The sequence below is a fragment of the Cynocephalus volans genome, chromosome 4 (assembly GCF_027409185.1).
Source record: "Cynocephalus volans isolate mCynVol1 chromosome 4, mCynVol1.pri, whole genome shotgun sequence".
Taxonomy (NCBI): Eukaryota; Metazoa; Chordata; class Mammalia; order Dermoptera; family Cynocephalidae; genus Cynocephalus; species Cynocephalus volans.
In genome coordinates, this window is record NC_084463.1 from 17,312,294 (window position 1) to 17,335,115 (window position 22,822).

General features: G+C 36.9%; 1 protein-coding gene across 3 annotated transcripts; it reads left to right on the forward strand.

Moving 5' to 3' along the window:
- The first annotated feature begins 5,117 nt into the window (after nucleotides 1-5,117).
- Nucleotides 5,118-20,545, forward strand: SC5D (sterol-C5-desaturase). 3 transcript variants are annotated; one of them, XM_063094063.1, is made up of 6 exons: nucleotides 5,118-5,202; nucleotides 9,633-9,712; nucleotides 14,873-15,090; nucleotides 15,861-15,993; nucleotides 17,628-17,728; nucleotides 18,078-20,545. In XM_063094063.1, exons 3-6 carry the CDS (start codon nucleotides 14,881-14,883, stop codon nucleotides 18,528-18,530), a joined length of 897 nt encoding a protein of 298 aa, XP_062950133.1. In that variant the 5' UTR covers nucleotides 5,118-5,202; nucleotides 9,633-9,712; nucleotides 14,873-14,880; the 3' UTR covers nucleotides 18,531-20,545. The 3 variants fall into 3 exon arrangements, with proteins under 3 accessions (XP_062950133.1, XP_062950134.1, XP_062950135.1); XM_063094064.1 differs by having other exon boundaries at nucleotides 9,638-9,712; XM_063094065.1 differs by lacking the exon at nucleotides 9,633-9,712.
- Nucleotides 20,546-22,822: the final 2,277 nt, after the last annotated feature.

A 22,822-nucleotide genomic window follows, 5' to 3' on the forward strand; every position in this document is an offset into this window, starting at 1 on the left:
AGTTTCTACTATGTGCACATATGTACACTTTTATGGGAACAGTCCATAGCTTTCATCTAATTTTCCAAGGGATCTATGACCCCTAAAATATTAAGTACCACACTATAAATTAAAATCTAATTCATCAGCCAGGCTGAAGAATAAGTTACCTTTTCTTCCTGTGATCTGCTTTTGGACATTTGTGCTTGACTTTTTGCTTGACGACTCCATTCTCCCTGAAAAATAAATTCATGCAAACAGAGCTTGTGAGCTAGTAGCCCCACCAGCTGATCAAAACATTCAGATTCTAAACAGTCTAGTGCTTAGTGTTATTAGTACAATACAATGTTATGTAATGAACATGGGTCTATAAATTATTGATACATTAAATGGCAACATTTCATTAAGGAGGCAATTCTGCTCTTTTCATATCAGGTAGAAAGTGTCTGCACTTCCTAACTTCAGAAGGTACAGTCTTCTTAATAATGACGAAGGCCTTTAAACAGTTTAGCGCTTAGTGTTCTTAGTACAGTATAATGCTATGTAATGAACACAGGTTGATAAGTTATTGATGTATTAAATGGTAACACTTCATTAAAAAAATTCAGACTCTAAATCTCAGTTTAGAATCTTCCAAGTGAATGTTGTCCCTTCAGAGAAGATGACTCTGACCATGCTATCTAAAGTAACAGTCCCCAACAATTTTGATTTCCTTACCCTTTTTTGTTTTTCTTCATAGCACTTACCACTATCTGACATTGTATTAAATATCTATTTATTTATTACTTATTTTCTATCTCCTCACTAGTATATAAGCTTCATGAGGGCAAGTACTTTATTTCTTTTGATCACCAGTATATCTCCTGTGCATAAAACAGTGCCTGGCACTTATCTCGCATTCCACAACTATTTATTAAGTAAACGATTTAAAAGCTCGTTTCTAAGTTTATGTTCCAGCGGACATGTGGGCAAGCACTGAAGCTTTTTTCTGAATTCCTGGTGTAGATGACTGGTGTAGAACTTTACAAATAAATTACCCTGACTATTGTGCTTGGATAGAGAAAGAATATAGTAATGCTGTTCCGTACGATGCACTATTAACACATTTTAAACTGATTTTTTTAAAAAGACTATTGTCTTAGGGTTAACCTATTATTACTTTGGGTTGCCAACAGCTGATTGCACATTTTCAAACCTTGGAAACTGTTAAGACCTCAAGAATAAAAGACCACTTGTAACAGCTAGCCATATTCAACAATAAAATTCTACTATTCAGAATACTGTATTTGAAATCTGCTTATAACATTTCAGTTTTGAGTTTTCATTCAATAAATTAATTTATTGATCATCTTAATCATTTTCTATAGTCAAGCAAATGTTTAAGTGTTCATTCAAGTTGTTTCATTAGGCAAAACAATATTACTCCCCTGATTCCTCCCATCAGAATTAATAGCCATTTTGTCTGTGTTCCCAGCCTATACCACCAGTTATTGCTTATTTCCTATACTTGTAATTGAGCAACACAGTTATTTATATATATTGACTTCTCCCCTAGGCCATAAGCCATTTAAGGTGGGCTGGCATGGTATGATTGTAATATCGCTTTCTGTTCTGTGTTTAGAATGAGGAATTATACATAGTACACACTCAAAAAAATTTTAAATTTCAGTTAAAAATATTTTTATCTATATTATCTGAGTCATTAAAAACAGTCACCTATGGTATTTTAACTTCATTTAATTCAGTATCCTATGTAAATCTGAAGTTTAACCATCAGAAGTCTTTGCAAAGGCAGATTGGATCATTTTTTTTTTTCTTAAAGATCCTGAATTTCTATAATTTATTGTTCATATCTATTATTTCTTTAACATATAAAGTGGCTTTCCCCCAAAATATCAAGATGCTACATCAGAAAGCACACACTCAAGTGCCTGCAGTAACCAGGGAAATAACATAACTTAGCTAGGTTGGGAAGACAATGAGGAGCTGTGGTGGTTCTACTAGACTGAAAGCGCTACCTGAAAGAGGCAGCCAACTTGGCTGTGGCAATTGTTCCCATGCAGAAATCTAAGCTCAATTTTGTCATATTTCCCCATCTTTCAAGAGGAGTCTGTTTCTTTTTTTAATGTAAAATTAATTCAAGTAAAGGGGATGTCAAAAGATAAAACTACAACAAGATTAGTTTAAAGATCTAATTGGCTTTTATTTGCAATTCTAGAAGCAGGCAGAATGTCCTTCTATAAAACAGAATGTATGCTCTGCTGGGCACGACAGAACAGTTGGTTCTTGTGAGGTGGGAACAAGGAGGCAAAACATAAGAAAAAAGCAGATTGGTTAAAATCAAGTTACTTCAGGTTATTTCTTTTATAAGGGTTGAAGCAGATGGGACTTGTTGGGAGTGCTAAATAAGTGCCTTGTGCTAATTTAAGACGGAGGAACTTTGCTCAAGGGAACTTATATCATGAATTTGGCAGTCTTGAACAGGACATGCTCACACAATGTGAACGCCCTAGGCCTTAACTGATGACATCCTTTTGAGATATTACCATCTAGATGGAGGAGCTCCAGATGATCACCCACAGGATCTCACCTTATCAACCTTGCTACACACCCAAGCAGGGTATAACTGGACTACATGGCAGACCGTCTTCGCTGTATCTGTCAGTTGTGGCAGGTTGCTGGCCAGTCACTCAGATCCTTGGTCCAGTGGACGGAAACAGACTGGAATTCATACTTCTTGGTGTGAACGACTCTTACACAGAGGTGGAAGCCAGTCTCGTTGAAGTCCATGGGAACTTTAGCCTGTGAGGGTAAGGATCCTTGAGTGCTGTCTCTGTTGCACTGAGGAGGGACCTAGGTGTACACTGCTCTCAAGCCACGTTCTCAAAGATCATCAATCGTGCTCCATCAGATGTACCCAGTTCCTGGTGGATATGAGTCAGGAAAGGACCTCATGCCAGAGACATAAGATCCTTGACCTATTCCTAACAGGATAAAGAATAGGAGTTGTGTGCAGTGTGTCCATAAGGGATCATTTAGTTTAAATTAGATGTAGGCTAGGAGATAGAGTAATTGAAAGTGAAAGTGTGTTATGTGTGATCAATAAATCGTGTGATTCAAGCATCAATATTTTGTTTCAAATGGCTCTTGCCTACCAATAAGGGTCTGCACTTAACTGGGCCCTTTCCAGTTGGTTGCTGTGAATCTCCTGTTTTCAGAATAAATTGGTCAGTTTGGGGATCTACCTGCTTCTTTAAAGTTTCACTTTTGATTGTGTGAAAAAATGAGTAAGTCCATTTTGGTTTATTGTGGTCTGATGGGACCTAGTTCAAGAGGTAAGTCCAAAACAGTGACCTTACATAAAATTTGTTTGACAGCGAAAAAAATACTTGGGGACTAAAGAAACCACATAGGCAAGCTTTATTCTACAGCAGACACAAATGTGGAAACCTTATACTAGATAAATACTTTTTAAACCATGTTTTTATTTTCTCCAGAAATAAATGTAAAAATATTAATCTCAAAAATTGTGAGATTAAATATGAACAATAACAAAGGAAAACAAATGTGATTTAGAAAGTTAACAGGCAACTGATAGATATTTAAAACAATATTCATATAGAAGGCTTAATGTATTCTCTCCTTACATTGTAGAACTTTTGATGGTCCTACAGCAAATAGAAATTATCTTCCCCAAACTTAAGTCATCTTCCACTTTCCAGTATTTTCTATTTTATCACTGTAGTGGAAACAAAATTGAATGACTAGTCAGATTTTCTTCTGACTGGTCAAGTTTACTAGTGCAGTAGCTCTCAAACTTTTATCCCACGTCAGAATCACTCCAGGGCTTGTTAAAACACAGATTACTGGAGTCCTCCCAGAATTTCTGATCCTGAAGGTTTAGGGTGACTCCAGAGAATTTGCATTTCCAGTAAATTCCTAGATGATGCTGATGATACTGAATGGAAGACCTCACTTTGAGAACCACTACACTTGAGGCTCCCAGGAAGATTGATTACAAGTGTGACAACCACAATTAGTATTTGAAAAAGTCAGCAACGACAAAAGTAAAAAAAGACACACTCACACACCAAACAAACCTCTAGAACCAACGGATATTCCCGTTGAGTCTCCATAGATTTGCTTTACCTTGTTAAATGAAATTTATGGGAGTCCCTTATTTAGAACTAGGATCCTGCAATAGGTCTGGCAGACCAGACCAAACCATAATGGAGTCACTGGTAAGTGCAACAAAAGTAAAACAAACTACACTATGAAATGGGCCAGTTTTAAAGAAACAAACGAAAACACTAGATTCACAGCAGCCAATCAGAAAGGGCCCAGTTAACCCTATAAGAGCCGGCCAGTTAGCTCACTCGGTAATCCTAAAAGAAAAGTAACTTTCCAACGACCACTCTTTTTATTTCTTATTTCTGCGTTCTTCAGCCCTTTTCTGCCTATAAAGTCAACCTCCTCTGCTCAGCCCATGGGAGCTCTTATTCTATTTTATAGCCTAGGATGCTATCTCGATTCTTGAAACGCCAATAAAAGCCAATTAAATCTTTAAATTTGTTGTCACCTTTTTTAAAAAAACAACCTGTCCTGCCAAAAGGTTTCTATTTTATCTTCATCTCGTCACCATTTTAGTATCCAGGTAAACCGGTTCAGCCTAATTTCGGTCATTCATTGCTATTACAAGTGTAGGCTCCGGATTGACAAATATTAGCACTTAGGGAAGATGTTTGAGCCTCTCTCCCTTAGGGAAAATGCCTCCGACATTCGTCATCTATTTCGCTGAAGACAGAACTTCTTTTTTAGGAATGTTTGCATAAATACCGGACACCTGCTCCTCTGAGCTACAAACACCAGTGCCAGTTAAACAGCAACAAACAGACGCAACACCTGACACTGCATCCCGGCCCCCTCAGCACCTGAGTCGGCTTGCCGCCCTCCTTTCAGAGCAGGGAGGGCGAGGGGGCGTGGCCGAGCGCGCGGCGCCCACGTGACGGCGGAGAGCTCCGCCGCACCGAGTCGCGCGATCTGTCGTCACATCAGCTTACGGCAACGGGCCCTGATTGGCTGGCGGCGCCGGCCGCTCCACGCGTGGACTGTGGTTCCGCCCCTCCCGGCCTGGCCAGCTTATTGATTAGCGACGCGCCCCAGCAGCCTGGCAAACGGCCGCGTCTGGACCGGTGGCGGATCCTCGCCAGTTAGGCTCGGCAGGTGGGCGAGGGGAAGGGGCGGAATACACCTGAGAGGGCCGGGCGCTGGGAGGAGGACAAGGGGATGCGGAGAAATCAGCAAGATGGAGCCCGGGTGGGGAATCTTGAAGGGCGCACCTGGACCTTTCTCTTTGAAACGCCCCGGGCGTTTGCTGAGTGCCTCCGGGATGCCAGGCACTGGGCAGGTGTGGGGGTCGCACAGCGGTGAAACTGACGCGACTCCTGCGCTGACCCTAGGAGAGGCTGGCAGGTAGTCGGGCATCCTTCAGACGGGCTGCGAGGGCTGTGCTGGGGCGAGTGCGGGGCGCAGGGGACGCGCGCCAGCCTGGGCTGGCAGAGGGTTGCGACCGAAGTGACACCTCTGCCTGAGGGGCCTCCGACCGCGAGAGGGTATTTCAGGGCTGAGGGACGGGACTGGACGTGAAAGAAACAGACGCGGACGGGATTGAAGAATATGCAGTGTTTGATATTGGCAGTAGGGGAATCTGGCCGTTGAGCACTAATGCTCTAACTTTGCAATCGATTTCCCTTCGTTCTTGGAGGAATCTTTTCTAAAGCGGCAGAGGAACAGGTCTGAACTGCTGACCATTGCAGTGCAAGCCTCAGTTACTGCAACGTAATTAGGATGGAGGGACAACAATCCATGGTTTGAGAGAACTAGAAGGGAAAGAGAAATAATCTGTTTTATCATGGAAAAGGAAAAATCATGTGTACTAGCATCCCTATGTTATGTAAATTTGGAGGTGGTACAAGTGAAGAAATTATAGCCTCAGTAGATAGTTTTCAAACTAAAAAATTTGTGGAAGCCGGGTTCTTTTAGCTAAAACCTACTAGAAGGTTACCTGTCTTTATATTACCAACACTTTTTTTAAGTGTCTAATGGTAAATACCTGATAAATAATAAATGCAGGCCCTTGATCATTTACAGAGTGCTTTTCCATTCATTATGTAATGTAATTAGAATGGAGGTGGTGCTCAGAATTCGCGTATAACATCTTAAGAGGTTATAAGGTAGGAGCTAGGAAGACTAGCTCTGAATGTACATCACAGCCGTTGCTTGACACTGTTACTCGTTACTAAACAAGTTATTTATATACTGCTGATCTCAGTTTCCCCATGTATAAAGTGGGGGTTATAGAAGTACCTACCTCATAGAGTTGTGAGAATTAGAAGTTATACAAAAAAGTGCTTCAGATAATGCCTGGTTCTCAATAAATGTTAACTATTACCTATAATTTTTAAAGTTAAGCAGAAAGGTAACAGTAGACTCATTCTAAGCCTAATAGTATTTTCTTGATAATTTTTAAGAAAAGGCTTCTTTGGTTCTGCAAAGGTAAAATAATATTTAATATAAGCTTCTATTTCAAGCAGTGATACTTAACTTAGGGTCTGTGGAACCCCTGACTTAAGGGCGTATAATTCTTTAAAATTATATGCAAAATTATGTGGGCTTCTAGAGTCACTGAGAAATTTTTAAAATTAAGGCATTTAAGAATTGAGGTAGTGGCAAAGAGTCAGTAAATGTCCATGGTGAAAGTCCATGGACATTGCAAGCAAACTGCATGTGTTTGAACCTAGCCCAGAATTTGTTTATTAACGTAAATAGCTTGATCCTGGGCAAGTTACTTGAATTTTCTGTGCCCAGCTTCTTTACCTGTAAAATGAGAATAATACTAGTACCTAAATCTTGGGGTTTCTTGAAAGGGTTAGACCAGTTAATATATGTAAAATGGTTACTGTACTTAGTACATAGTAAATAATATTAGCTCTTATCAATTATTTTTAAACAAAAACCAAACGGCACCCTTTTTTTGCCTTACATTAAAGTAATTTTGACCCAGCTTTGTTTCCCGTAACAGTAATATCTTCTATTTATTACCTCCTATGTGTCAGGTGATGTAAGAAAACTACTTAGTCTCTAAACCTTTCAACAATTCTATAATGTAGATATGTCATCTCTGTTTTACAGATGTGGATTTGAATATAAACTTCAACATTTTTGCAGCTTCGAGACATTATTATTTATCTCAGATGATTTTATGTTAGATGCCAGAAATTACAGCAATATATTCATGAATACCTTATTACTACATTCAACAAATACAATTAATTGAATTAATTGAAGCCAAAATTCTAAAAACAGCCTTAATTTTAATCTAAACTGCCTCTAGATTGACTGAGGTACAATTTCTCCCTCTTAGCAGGCACTGGTTTACTGTTTTTTTCTTTTCTTTTTTTTTTTTTTTTGTGACTGGTAAGGGGATCGTAACCCCTGGCTTGGTGTCGTCCGCACGGCACTCAGCCAGTGAGCGCACTGGCCGTCCCTATATAGGATCCGAACCCGCGGCCTTGGCGCTCCCAGCGCTGCTGCTCTCCCAGCGCCTCACTCTCCCGAGTGAGCCACGGGGTCGGCCCAGGAACTGGTTTACTGTTACAGCAATAATGGTGCAGGGAATGTACAAATGAGCACAATCAGTGTGGTCTTCAGGTAAAAACAACATTAAAGAGGTTTTTAAAGTTAAGGATGGGGATCTTATTAAAGTTTTTACTTCCATCTGATATTAAAGATTGAATGAAGAAGATTCTTAGTTAATGTTTGAGTTCTTTCTGGCTGCACCATACTGTTCCAGGTACTGTATTGATTAAGGCTGTGTGGCTTATAGGTAACATGTAGATTAGTCCGTCAAATTCTTGCAGGCCTTCAGTGGTGTAGCAATATCCTTTCAATTACTAAATGTTTATGTTTTCTGGTCTTACTTACTAAGTGTACTTCCCTCACTACACTGTCTCCCTTGACAGTCTTTACCCGTACACTAGGCTCACTTTTGAACTTCAGATTCGTATTTACATGTGGCCTATTGTTTATGTCTAGGAGCCCAGACGAGCCACAGGCAATTAGATTTAAGACCCAAATTGAACCCAACATTCCTTATCCACCCCCTATTCCTACCCCACCCAAATCTGTAAGCTCTCCCAGTATTCCCTATTTCACTTACAATGATACCACCATTCACTCAGACAAGCTGGAATCTCCCAGTCATCCTAAATTTCTCCGAGTCCTGTGGATTTTTTTTACTTGGTACATCTCCTATGAATATGGCTATTACAACCACTGCCTGAGGTCAGGCTGTCATCTTCTCTCTGGGTTAATCTGCCACGAGAGCAACCAAACTAGTCTCCCTGCCTCTCATCAATACTCTGTACTCCCAATGGAATGGTTTTTATGAAACAGGGGTCTAATTATACCTCTTTCCTGCTCAGAAATCTTTAGTGTTTCCCATCGTGTGTGAGAGAAAGTCCAAATTCCTTAGCAGGGCAGCAGATCCCTTCATAGCCTATCACCGATCTCCTTTTACTAGGTTCATCCCCGAACATTATGTTCCCTCTTCTATACCCTTCTCACACTGTTTGTGGCTCACCCACTGAGCCATGACTCTTCTATGCCTTTGCAGTTGGTACTCCTATTTGGAATGGCTATCCCTAACCTTTTCTTTCTGGTGATGTCTTTCAAAGGCCATATTTAATGGCATATTTACTCCGAAGCCTTTTACTGTAAGCAGAGATAATTGAGTTTGTCTTTTCTGATTTTATGGAATTTGCATATATACATATATATCTTTATTACAATTGTTATATTGATGTAATTATTTGTTTCTGTAGTTGCCTTACCTTTAAGACTGATTTAGACTGTATCTTTTTAACCTTTGTATATTCATTACCTAGTGTAGTGCTTGTCACTTAATAAATTATTTGAATGAGTTAACAATGGCATATATGATGGACATACATTAATATCTGGCATTTGGTATAAATTAATTAAATTCTTCTTTCCCAAAGTGAGAAAAATGTTTGTAATTCATATCATAAGCAAAGGGCTAAACCCCCTAATAAATAGCTTCTAGAACTTGATTTTTATGAAGAGACTAAAAGCACACTGGGAAAATGGGCAAAGGATAAAAGCAAATATAAATTATTTTAAATATATGAAATGATGCTCAACTTCATTCATAGTAAGGTAAATGTAAATTAAATATACACTGAGATATCGTTTCTTTACTATTGATTGATGCACTTCCAAAAGTTTTATGATGTAGATAAGATTGTAGAGAAATGGGCACTATCCTACATTGTTTGATGACTTAGAAAGTAGTACAACAATTGAGCAGTGTCTACCAAAGTTACAAATGCAAGTTACAAATTGCTCCTTGACTTAGCTCTTCTGCTAGTAGAAATTTACCCAGTACAGGGTTGGTCATTATAGCATTATTTGTAATAGCAAAAGATTAGAATCTATCTAAATATCTACATGTGTGTTAAATAAACAGCAGTGAAGTCACACAAAGGAACACTGGTCCATCGTCCCTTAGCCTCAATTTCAAAGTCTGGAAAGCTCTGAAAATCAAAAGTTTGTTTTTTTATTTTGTTTTTAAGTTCAGCACTCAAACTCATTTGATGACAAATCCTGACTCCAACTGACTGAGGCACCCATTGTATCTTGGAGCACCTACCAGGTATTCTTGCCTGTTTGCTGGTACTGTTTTGCTTTTTTGTCATTTCATTACTTTGGGTTTAATTGCAAGTGAAAATATCAAAAATAGTTTAAGATAGTCTAACGAGTAATAGGATGAAGGGAAATATCTGTCATTAGTAATAGCACAGAACACGGAGTTGTTGCAGGAGCTTGTGCACGGTGTGTCTGCCGCATCCTACTGAAGGAGACAGTGTGGGAACTACCACCGTATGGTTGAAGTTTTACACTGGCAGCAAGAACGAAAAAATAATGAAAGAGGAAAATGTTGCACAGGACAGAAAACAAAGATCCTCACTATGTTTTGATTAAGTGGATTTGACAATAAGGAAGTAAACAAATGCCATTGGTTGCTTTGTGGATCATGAAAAATCTAGCATATGTGAAGAACTGCTACTAAAGATGTGTATTAGTATTAAAAAGGAAGGATTTGGAAATTTAGGAAGCAGGTGAAAAATATCTGAAAGTATGGTGAAAAACAATTGAAAATTTTTATTATTCCAGACATCTTTTGTACATTCTCCTCCTCAACTTCATGTTAAAAGTAATGTTTATAGCATTTACTTTTCCCCATTGTGACTGGAATACAGCCTTTTCCACCAAGGATTGTTACACTCTTCAAAAAGCGAGTGTTTATACTGTCTGTGTAGTTAACAGAGGCCTAGGAGTCAAAGCTTCCTGTCATAAATATCCTGTTTTCAAAATTGCTTATATACTTGAGATGGTGTTAATAAATCAGCATTAATAAATGCTTAACATTTTAGCTGACAATGAGGTTTGAAAATGAACCTGCAGATATTTTGAAGGATTTTCTATCACTAATGAAAATATGATATCTAACCTCATTAATTACATCATACATTTAATGGCCAAAACCATATATAAGCTGAGAGAAGCTGACATTGAAAAATGCTGAACATTGATGTTTCTTGGGGGTGGAGAAATTGCTGAAAAGTTGTTAAACACACATAAACCTGAGGAGAGTAATAACATGAATGATGACAAGAGTGGCTATATTGTGAACACAGATGGAAAAATTGCTGAAGGCATTAGGGTAAGTAATTAAACAGCAATTGCTTAAGCAGAAACATGTTAATAAGACAGATGACACAGTAGAAATCTTTTCAAAAGGCGGACTTGGATAGTGTTGCTTTATCACTTAAGAATCTTGATCCTGGCCCACCATCAATGTCTAATTCCAACCTGATGGGCCATTCTGTTTAAGATCCTTGAGCAACCAGATGTAATGGATATTTATTGTACATATGTATAATACACATATATACACAGGTATTTAACTTTGTGTGATTTTGTACATATTTGAAAGTTTATTGAATGTTTTTCTTTAAAAGGGGAAGTAATAAAGTATTTATAGTCTGTACAGTTCTATTTTTCATTTGTCAGTTTATTACTACATATAAAATTACTACATAAATTATTGTCATACAAATGAACTATAATACTGTTTATAGTGTTAATTTATTCCACTTAACATGACTATTCATACATTTCTCTAAACAAATATTAATGTATTTAATGACAGGGTGCTGTTATGACCTTTGTAAAATCTAGAAATTCTGAATTACAAAATATGTCTCATGTCAAATGTTTTAAGTAAGAATGGTAGACCTGTATGTACTATAAAAAAGGAGGTGATGACTTCTGGAATAGCAGAGTAAGAACCTCTGAAAATCTGCTCTTCTATAAAAGCAACAAAACACTGACAAAAGTTGTCAAAAATAGCTTTTTTAGAACTCTAGAAAGTAAAGGTTTACAATAATCCTAGGAGCATTTTGAGAAAAATGGCTGAATCTCAGAACAGTGAGCTTTGTGGCATTTTAGCTTGCCCGCTTTCCATCCCCCTTTCCCCAGTTCTGTGATAGCCTTGGAAAAGCTTTTAATACAGTAACTGTGAAAACAGCAGCCTAGTAACCATAGAAGGGACAGAACAGGTTTGCAGCTCCCCAAAAAGCCCCAAGCCAAAGTATTGTCATCATTTATCCTCTTTGGCAGTTCCCTGAAAAACTTCATTCTTTAAGGCTTGTCTTTATTTGACCTGTCTTAGAGTTTGCTCAGTGTGAAGAATCCTATCCCCAGGGTTTTGTCAAGGATAATAGTTTAATATCCGAGCTCCTGGAGGCACTGTTACCAGTTGGCACTGAAAAGAACCTAACCAAAAACCTTAAAAGGAAACAAGACTGAGCTGACCATAATAAGCTGTGAAAATCTCTGACATTTTCTAGGAATCTGGAATGATGCTCACAAGCAGGGCTGTGCACATACCTGAGAAAAACGGGAAAATGAACTATCTCTCATCTTTATGACCTTGAGGGTTTGTGCTAGCAGGAAGTGAAGGCTAAGTCAGAGTTACAGACTGCCCACAGAAGTGTTGAAAGCATGGCCCAACATACAGCACCTCAGCAAAGGCTGGGAGACTTACTGGTTTAAGGCCTTTAAGGAAATCTATTCAGTTATTAATAAGCGACTTCAGTAGCTGCACACAACAAAGAATACAGGTATTGAACAGTTAGTTCAGGAAAGTCACTTAAATGCATCATTAAACCCTGGGGAGAGGGAAGCATACAGAGAATCTCATTTCCAGAGTTGCCACTGTATATTATTTAAAATGTTCCATTTTCCACCAAAAATTATGAGACACACAAAGGAACAGGAAAGTATGGCCCATACACACAAAAAAGGCAATCAATAGATGCTGTCCCTATGTTGGACTTACTAGGCAAAGACTTAAATCAGCTACTAATAAATATGTTAAAAGAACTAAAGAACACCATGTTTAAATAACTAAAGTATGAGAACAATTTCCCATCAAGTAGAGAATATCAATAAAGTGATAGAAATTATTTTTAAAAGAACCAAATAGAAATTCAAGTTGAAAAGTACAGTAATTGAAATTAAAAATTAACTGTCAAACTTCACAGCAGATTTGAGCTGACAGAGCAAAGAATCAAAGAACTTGAAGACAGGTCAGTTGGGATTGTCCAGTCTGAAGATCAGAAAGAAGAAAGAATGAAGAAAAAAGAACAGTGCCTCAGAGACCTAGGGGACACCATTCTACATACCAACATAAACATAGTGGGAGTCCCAGAAGGGGGAGAGAGAAATAGTTGAAAGTTTATTTTAAGAAATAATAGCCCAAAACTCCTCAAATTTGTTGAAAAGCAATCTACACATCCAAGAAGCTCAACAGTATGGAAGATGGGGAGTGGGGAGTGGGGGGGGGGGGGCGCTGACCCGTTGGCTCAGTTGGTTAGAGTATGGTGCTGGTAACACTAAGGTCCGGGATTCAATCCCTGTACTGCCAGGTGTCAACAAAACAAAACAAAACAAATAGTGTGGGAGATGGGGTTTCGTTTTGGGGTGATAAAAATGTTCTGAAACTAGATAGTGGTAATAATTGCACAGTTCTGAAAATGTGGTAAAAAAAACTACAGAATTGTACACTTTAAAGCAGAACTTTATGTTATGTGAATTATATTTCAATAAAGCTGTTTAACTGAAACAAATCTTTTTTAAAAGGAAGAGGATTGTTCTTTATATAGGATGGAAAAATCTCCAAGATACGCATTAAGTAAAAAGAGAAAGGAACTTCACAGTGTATATAGTATGCCACTGTGTAAGGAGGAAGGGAAAGAAAAATTTGTAGTCATTTGATCTTACATTTAAAAACACTGTAAGCATTCATAGGAGGCTAATAAGATTACCCAGAGAGCTGAAAATAAGGTGATGATTATGGTATACAGAGACATGGAGGGAAGCGAGACTTCAGTATACCATTTTGAACTATAAGTATATGTATTATTTTTTAAAAGACTTTCTAAATCCCTGTGGGATTTAGTAAATCCCTATGGGGAATAGTGGGGGGAAAACACTATAAGTAAATAAATATTTTAAGAATTTTCCTTTCCTATAGGTTGTTTCATAAATTGATGTTTATTTACAGCACCCAATATGTAGCTGATAAAGGACATTTGAATACCTGAAATCTAATGTGGGTAGGCAATTTCCAGACTGTTTTGTTGTTGTTTTTCAAAAATTTCAGTTAAAAATGAGAGATGTTTATAACACTGCTGAACATATTTTCCTCTGCAAACAAAGCAGTGAAGAATGAGTGAGTAGATCATAAATGATATATTCCACGGTCAGGTCACAAAAGTTGACCATAGTGTCACAGAACTGTATTATAACAGGGCCACGAGTATAGAATAGACTTAAGTATTTGCTGAACTGAACTTTTTCTAAAGTTTAAGCATGTGGAACAGGAGTTGGCAAACTTTTCCTGTAAAGGGCTCAAGAGTATGTATCTTCAGCTTATTATATATATCCTCTATTGTCTCTGTTGCAGTGATTCAGCCCTGCCTTTGTAGTAAAGTAGCCATGGACAGTATAGAAACATCTGGACATAGCTGTGTTCCAGTAAAGCTTTTTGACAAAAACAGGCTCTGGGTTTGGCCTGTGGGCCACAGTTTGCCAGCCTCAGATCTAGAATAATGATTAGGGGAAGAGAGATAAACATATTCTAGTTCTTAACACCAAGAACACTACTCCCTTTGTTCTGTCAGTGGGAGTGGCCTTTTCTTCTGTCACAAGAACAGATAGTCCCTGACTTCTCTGATTGTGGTGGCAGCATAGAAACCTTTTACAGAATTCATCTTAGGTCTCAGCATTGAAGCAAAAATCTCTCAAATATGAGTCCTTGAAGAAGAGAGATGCTGCTGGAACTTCAGCTGAAGGACTAAACCATTTGAGTACCTAGTGTCTTGCATCCCCATCTTTGCTACTTGCCATGTTGCCATCGGACATAGTAGGAAAGAACACTAAAATGGAATTAGATCTGGGTTTATGCCACTTATCCATGTGATGATCTTAGAGAAAAAACTTTCTGAGCCTCAGTTTCTCTAACTGAGCTTTAGTGTCCCAGGTATAATATGAAGAGATTAGACTAGAGATGATTTTTTAAGATCCTTTCCGGATCTAAAGATGGCATTTAGGGGATTCTGATAGCAGCAGACTTGTACCTACATATTGTTGTTCTTAAATCAGGAACTTTATATATAGTTTTTTTGAAAAAATTTTGCTTAGAAAAATGTAGATATAGTAATTGTTGCATGTGTTTATCCTTTAGGGGCTGAGATGGATCTTGTGCTCAATGCTGCAGATTATTATTTTTTTACACCATACATATATCCAGCCACGTGGCCAGAAGATGACATCTTCCGACAAACTATTAGTCTACTGATCATAACAAATATTGGTGCTTTTATCCTTTATTTCTTCTGTGCAACACTGAGCTATTATTTTATCTATGATCATTCATTAATGAAGCATCCACAATTTTTAAAGGTAAGAGATTTTCTAACTACTGTTACAGTAAAAATAACGATATGATGTGTTTGTGAGATTTTCAGGTAAAACAGGTTGTATGTAACCATTAAAGTTTTTGAGACCAGCTCCAAATGGGTTAGATATTTTTATTAGGGCTAATTTCTTCTTTCTTTCTCTTAATTTAAACAAATAAATGAATCTAACTTTTTAAAAAAATTATAAACCTCGTATCTTATATTGCGAGGCACATAGATGAGAATTTATTTGCTAATATTGATGAATAAATAAATGCACATATGCAATTATTTAAATGTATGACTTTTACAAGCTGAAATATGTTTTTACCATGTTTCTTTTTTTTTTTTTCTTGGTTAGATAGGGGATTTAAACTCTGCGATTTTAGAGTTGCTTTCAGTCACGTTTCTATTTCAGTTTTTTGTGTTTGTCAGTTACTCCAAGCACAAGGGGAAAAAAAAAATAGGGATGGTTGGGGATGGAAGTTAATTATGATAGAAATTATTATTCCAGAAATAGAAATTTAGAATACAGATTTTGTGTGGAAGGAGAAAAGGTTTCAGACTTTAAAATATTTGTGGCATTTGCTCAGTACAAAAGGAATACTTTTTATTATATACCCATTCTCACATGTTAAAATTGTAATAGAAACAGTTTGGAGGTAAGCCCCTTCATATAAAAGAGATTTTAGAAATCCAGTCTAAAACAATTTTATTTTAGTTTTGTTTAACATAGATTTTGTGATTTTTAAGTATTAGAAATTTCATTTTCAGAATCAAGTCTATCGAGAGATTAAGTTTACTGTCCAGTCCTTGCCGTGGATTAGTATTCCTACTGTTTCATTGTTCCTGCTGGAGTTGAGAGGTTACAGCAAATTATACGATGAAATAGGAGAGTTTCCATATGGTAAGTAAATAACACAAGTGTGAGGAGGAGAGTAGTCTGAGCACAGGTTGGTTTCTTTAAAGAACCAAATCTGCCTCTTTTTTTCCTTCTTTTAAAATAATTACAAGTTCAGTTGTTTTTAATATTCTGCTTTCACGCATTCATGTCTTGCCACAAACATGCATTTCTTTAGTTTTGTCTATCAATTTTAAAGTCTGTTGTAGATGATATTGTGCCTGGGGGAAGACTGGAGTGATCAGTTTGTTTCCTATTATCTTTACTGAATTCAGACTTCTAAAAAAAAAAAATAACTTGAGAAGTATATGATAATTGCTGAAAATCAGAAAATACAGATTTTTAAAAACCCATTATCCTGCTATTTAAAACTGTAAATCTTCTGGTGTATATCCTCCCACTTTTCTATGCCTGTATACGTCATTATTTACATTTTAAAAAAAAATCCTAGTATGCATACTGGCTTAGATCTTGATTTTTTTTTTTCTCTTAGCAATATATATGGCCATATTTTCATGTCAATAAATATTGACATTATATAGTGTATTACTTATACTAGTATATACAATATTAGTCCTTGAGTGGATATCCATAATTTATTTAAATGATCCCTAATTATTATGCCTTTAGATTGTTACTTTGTTTTCTATTATAAACTGTCATGCAGTGACTAAACTTTTGCAGAATTCTGAAATTATTTTACCAAGGTACATTTTTAATATCTAGTATATCGAAAGTAAGAATAATAGTTAGCATTTATTGTTAATAAGTGCCACCGACAGTTCTAAGCTCTTTATATGTATTAATCCATTTTTTTCTACAATTCTATGGGGTGAGTACTATTACTGTGGTACCTTTATAGGTAAATAACTTAGGTATACAGAGAGTTTCAGTAATTTGCTTAGGTCACTCGACAAATAGGTGGTGAATCTGAGACTTGAACCCAAGCTTGCTGGCACCAGCAGCCCTGCTAAGAGATTACTTACTTAGAGGAGGGAACAAAAATTATACACTAGGGTGATGAATTGGCTAGGCCTTGAAAAATGGATAACATTATGAGTAAAATAAAGGGAGGGAGGGCATCTAGATTCTTGGAACAGTGTGAGTAAAGATACAGAGGTAAGATTTTCAGGACATTGGGAGGACACTGAGTAGACCAGTCTGGTTAGAGCAGATTTACAGGAATGGTGAGGTTGGAAAGATGAGAAAGGGTTGAGTTATGAAGTAAATGCTGGATTTAAGGTATTTAGTGGAAAATAAAGTTCTAAGCAGGGAGATAATGTGTAAAGATATGTTTTAGGAAGGTTAATATGAAGGAAAATGATTAAATAGCATTATTCTCAAAGATTTAAATAGTAAAGATGCTTCAGGACTGTCCTTTCCTGTCTCACACATATCTTTATTGTTTAAGAAATACTTTAGGTGGGACATTGCAAGTTCTTAGGAGAGGGAAATGAGGAAATGACCAGGTTCTGGGGAGTCAAGGGAGATTAATTTACAATGTATTGCGTTAGCCAGAACAGATAGTTTATAGTGTTTGAGTCTAGGATCCCATTTTGCATTTACATAGACATGTAAAAAGTGAACTCTAACCCTAGGAGCTGAATCTTGATTCTTCTGTTCCCTGTTGTCTCTTCTAGGCTGGTTTCAACTTATTTTTAGTATAATATCCTTCCTCTTTTTCACCGATATGCTGATCTACTGGATTCACAGAGGACTTCATCATAGACTCGTATATAAGGTAGAGTCATTTGTAGGGAAGAATAAAAAATAGTACACATTTCAGCAGTGTATGATTATAAATTCTGTTCTCCATTTCCAAGAATTTCCTGTAACTGTATTAAATGCCTAAGTAGCGATAGTCATGACATGTACTAGGTACATTTTGTTTCTTTTTTATGGGTCTGGAGGAACTATCTTAAAATTTTACTGTTTTGAGGTAAAGAAAGAGGGGACTTTATAAAAAGATTTTGCTGATTTCAAAGGGATTTTTTAAATTAGGTCATTTTCACCACATGAGTATGAAAAGCTAAGTTGAATGCTGTACTGGGTAAAGTTTGTGGTGCTAATTGTGTCCTTTTCTTCTGTAGCACATACATAAACCTCATCATATTTGGAAGATTCCTACTCCATTTGCAAGTCATGCTTTTCACCCTCTGGATGGCTTCCTTCAGAGTTTGCCTTACCATATGTACCCTTTTGTCTTTCCATTACACAAGGTGGTTTATTTAGGTTTGTACGTCTTGGTTAATATCTGGTCAATTTCCATTCATGATGGTGATTTTCGTGTCCCCCAAGTCTTAAAGCCATTTATTAATGGCTCAGCTCATCACACAGACCACCATATGTTCTTTGACTATAACTATGGACAGTATTTCACATTGTGGGATAGAATTGGAGGCTCATTCAAAAATCCTTCCTCTTTTGAGGGCAAAGGACCACTTAGTTATGTGAAGAAAATGACAGAAAAGTGCAACGACCATACAGAAAATGGTTGTAAAAATGAAAAATTATCCAATGGAGAGTTTACAAAGACTGAGTAGATTATTGCCCAATTTTTCTTAAATGTTTTTAATAAAGAAAAATAACCTACACATAGCCAAGATACAGAGCAAGTAAACGGTATCATTTGGAAATCAGCATTGCAGGTATGCTGAGGAATAATCATAATGATAGATCAAGAGAGGATGCTGTGAGCACAAAGATTTTAATCTCATGCTTAAAATGCATGGTCCAAGGGACAACTTGTGTCTTTCTAGCCAGCAGATCTGTAGTTTATATAGCCTCAACAATTTTAAATAAAGAGAATAAGTTATTGAAGGGACTAGGCTATATCCATTTGCCTTAATCTACCCATATTCATTAAGAAAAATTTCTTGTGCTTAACAATATCAAGACTAAGCACTGTAACCAAGAAATACTAATGTGACGATGATTCCTTGTTTCAGGAATGGCTAATTCTTCAGTGTCAGTAGATAATGACCACTTGTAGTACTTTGTTCAAATGGAAACATCAGTGTGGAAAAAGAAAATTCTGATATATTAGTGGCTATGTAAATTACCTAATTAATAGCAGGTGTAATAAGATTATCATCTTCCTGTACATAGGAGGCTCATTCTCCAGGGACATTTTCAAATATTAAATTTTACTGATGAGTAAATAAATTGGAATTAAAAAAAATATGAATACTACCATGATTGAATCCAGATCTGGGATTATTCAACTAAATATTTTGGTGGTTCTTATTAAAACCATTATTTAATAAGTGTAAAAATATGTGAATTTGAATATATTTAGAAAGGGAAATTTGACGTCCAAGTGATATGTTGGACACTACTGATGTTTTAATTAAACTGATGCACTGCACTTTTGGTAAGTTTCAAAGTTACAAACCTGTAATTTTTTATAAAAGGAAATAATGGCCAAATATTTAGACTTATCACTGAAGATTCATTTTGAAATCTTACTCTCCCTTTTCTTCCCTCACTCCTTTTCACTTCCTCTGTGAAAAGATTTGACAAATACTTTCAGAGTAATGTTATGTGTTGTAACATATATTGGAAAAGCATGGTTTGTAAAGGCATTCTATAAGCTATTTATGTAAAATTAATAAACGTTGATCATGACTATTAAATTATCAGTTAAATATTGTAATAGCACAAAACTATTTTTGTACAGATTTGGTGTCAATTTGAAACCACAGAAATGATGTGGATTGTTAAAACTGTTTTAAAACATCCCCAGACGCTCAATATCAACGGGAGAAAGAGAGAAAGGGTTATCACATTCTTTTTCTATTTCATATCTTTATCAGATTTTAGTTTTTTAGCAAGAGACCACTCATAAAATTTAATGCCTGGGATCCAGAAGAATATGTCTTTTCTCTTTGAGTTACTGTACAATGTTGTCTTACGTAAGTGTGCCAATGTACCAATTAGTATTTTGTAACAGATGAATGCAGCTGAGTGCTTTTCACTAATCCACCCACCCCCGGTGTTCACTTTGCCCAAGAAAAAGATGGAAATTAAAGAGAAGTAAACTTTGATTCCTAGTAGTAATGACAGCTAATAGTTATTGAGCTTTTCCTCTTTGCCCGGCATTCTTACAAGCTCTTAACATGAAACTAAGACCCAAAGAAGTTAAGAGGCTTTTCTAAAGTTTATTTCTCTCTCTGATGTGACATCCAATGTAAATGTTTCTAGTCAGTGGGCAGTTTTCCTCATAGTCATTCTGTGAGCCAGGCTCCTTCCATCTTGGAGCTCTCCCTTTCTTTCAATCTGTAGAGCCAACAGAAGAAAAGGTTTGTACATGGAAAATTTTTATGTGTCAGGCTGAAAGTGGTGCATATCTCTTCTGCCCACATCCTTTGGATAAAACTCAGTCATATGGCCTACCTAACTAAAGGAGATTCTGGAAAATGTGTCCAGCTGTGTGTCTGGGAGGAAGATGACACCAGTTTCTTGAACAGTTAGCCAGTCTTCCATATCTGTGTAGTTTGTTCTCTTTTCAAAGGGAATAAAGGAAATAAAGATGTTGAAATGGTGAATGAGCTCAAAAGTTTTTCAGGTTATCCATGCACTGATTGTCTTTGTGTCTTTAATTCCATAACTTTAATATGAGTATTAAGATTTCATCTAGATTCTTACTCCTGTGTAGCTAATAGAGAAGAAAGGACATAATTTATGAGGAAAAGGAGTCTTCCTCAATGTGTTTGGAGTGATCGAACTAGTCTCTGCTTTCACCTTCTCAAATTCTGGTCTTATTAAGCAGTATTATGTTAACTAGTCGTAGCATTTTTTTTTTACACTGCCACCACATCCTGTTCTCTATTAGAGGAAATCAGAGAATGTTCATGGAAGTGAGGATCTAAATTCCCTCCTACAGGAATGTCAAGTGAGAAGCTTTTCCCCTTGACTTTGAAACCTTTTTTTGTTACAGGACAGAAAGGGAAAACTCAAGGTTACATTTTCCACTTTTATAATAGAAATTGGGAAAGTGGATGGAGACTTAAGAACATATTTCAAAAATCCAGAGACATTTACTGAGTCTATCTTCTTTCCTGTCTCGTAATACTGAATGCTGTGAATTGTTTCTTACCCTCCCACCCATGTATCATGTTTCTTTTTTCTCCCATCTTCTAGAAGTCAAGGACAAATCTGGGAAAGAATTATGAGCTAAGTTTTTGATACATGGAGTTTACAGCAGGCAGGTTATTCATATAGAGATGATGTCTGGGAGGAAGATGGGAACTAGGGAGACAACTCAGAACAAAGATTTGGGGATCAACCCCAGACAGAAGAAAAGTTTGAAACCATGAGATTGCCACAGAGAACATGAAAAAAGATATTCAGAGAAACTCACCAGCTTGAGGGGTGTTATGGTCTAATGTGTCCCCCAAAATTTATATGTTGAAAATCACTGAGATAGTATTAAGAGGTGGGCCTTTAGAAGGTTATTAAGTCATGAGGGTGGGGCCCTCTAGGTGCAAACATGTAATCTGTTCTGATGCTGTCTTTTTAGTGAAAAATTTCTCATTTATTCATTAGCTGACATTTGTTGAATGCTTTGGGGGTGTCAAAAGGGGCAGTAAAGAGAAATCAGAGATGATCCCTACATCAGAAATAGACTATCCTTTTTATTTTTTTTCCACTCAAAGTCATAACCTTCTGGAAATAAAACTCACCAATACCTTCATACAAAAAAGATCCTCAAAGATATTAGTTGAGTGGGTTTAATGACCTTCTAAAAGAGGTGTGAGGGAGCTGTTAATCACTTTTGCCCCCTGTCCCTTCCACCGTCTGAGGGACACAGCATTCTTCCCCTCCAGAGCAAGTAGCAACAAGGTGCCATCTCAGAAGCAGAAGTCTTAACCAGACACTGAATCTGCCAGCGCCTTCATCGTAGACTTCCCAGCATCCAGAACTGAGAAAATGAATTTTTATTATTTATAATTACCCACTCTAAGGTATTCTATTAAAACAGTGTGACTAGACTACGATGAGAGGAAAACATCCTTTCCTGGTCTTCCTAACTTCTTCAGATTCAAAACACTTGACTGGCAATCTTATTTCAGCACTCACTGCTTTCTATCAACTATTATTGTACTGTGCACCTTATTTCTTCTAGACCCAAAAGTCCTTGAAAATTGTGACTGTATCTCAGTCATCATTGTTTTAAACCACGCATCCTTACAAAATGCCCAAGACATGGTTGAGGTTCAATAAATACATTGCTGAATGTATTAATGGTAGAAGTGTCATTCTCTTCAATACATATTTAATGAACCCCTAGTAGGTGCCAAACACCAGACTAGGTACAAATATTTAATCTGTTCTGATGCTGTCTTTTGAACCAGCAATTTGTTTCTCATTTATTCATTAGCTGACATTTGTTGCCTTGGGGGAGTCAAAAGGGGTAGTAAAGAGGAATCGAAGATGATCCCTATGTCAAGGATAGACTACCCTTTTGCGGTTTTTTTCCCCACTCGAATTCATAACCTTCTGTAAGCAATCACAACCCACCAGCACCTCAGATTCTGACCACATATAAATCAGTAATACGATTACTGATTAGAGGGTCAAATGAATCTATACCCAGCACTTAACACGGTACTCTGGATCCAAACATCCAAATATATCCTCAAAGATATTAGTAGATTACACCAAGAGAGGACAAACCTAGGAGGATAATCTATAACTTCATCTCAGAGGAATTGTAGTGGCCAAGAGCTTTGGAGTTAAATGGACAAGTTTGAGTCCTGCTCTGCCGCTTGAAGATTGCATTGCCTTGATTTCTCCATCTGTAAAGTCATGAAAACTCTGGCTACCTAATGAG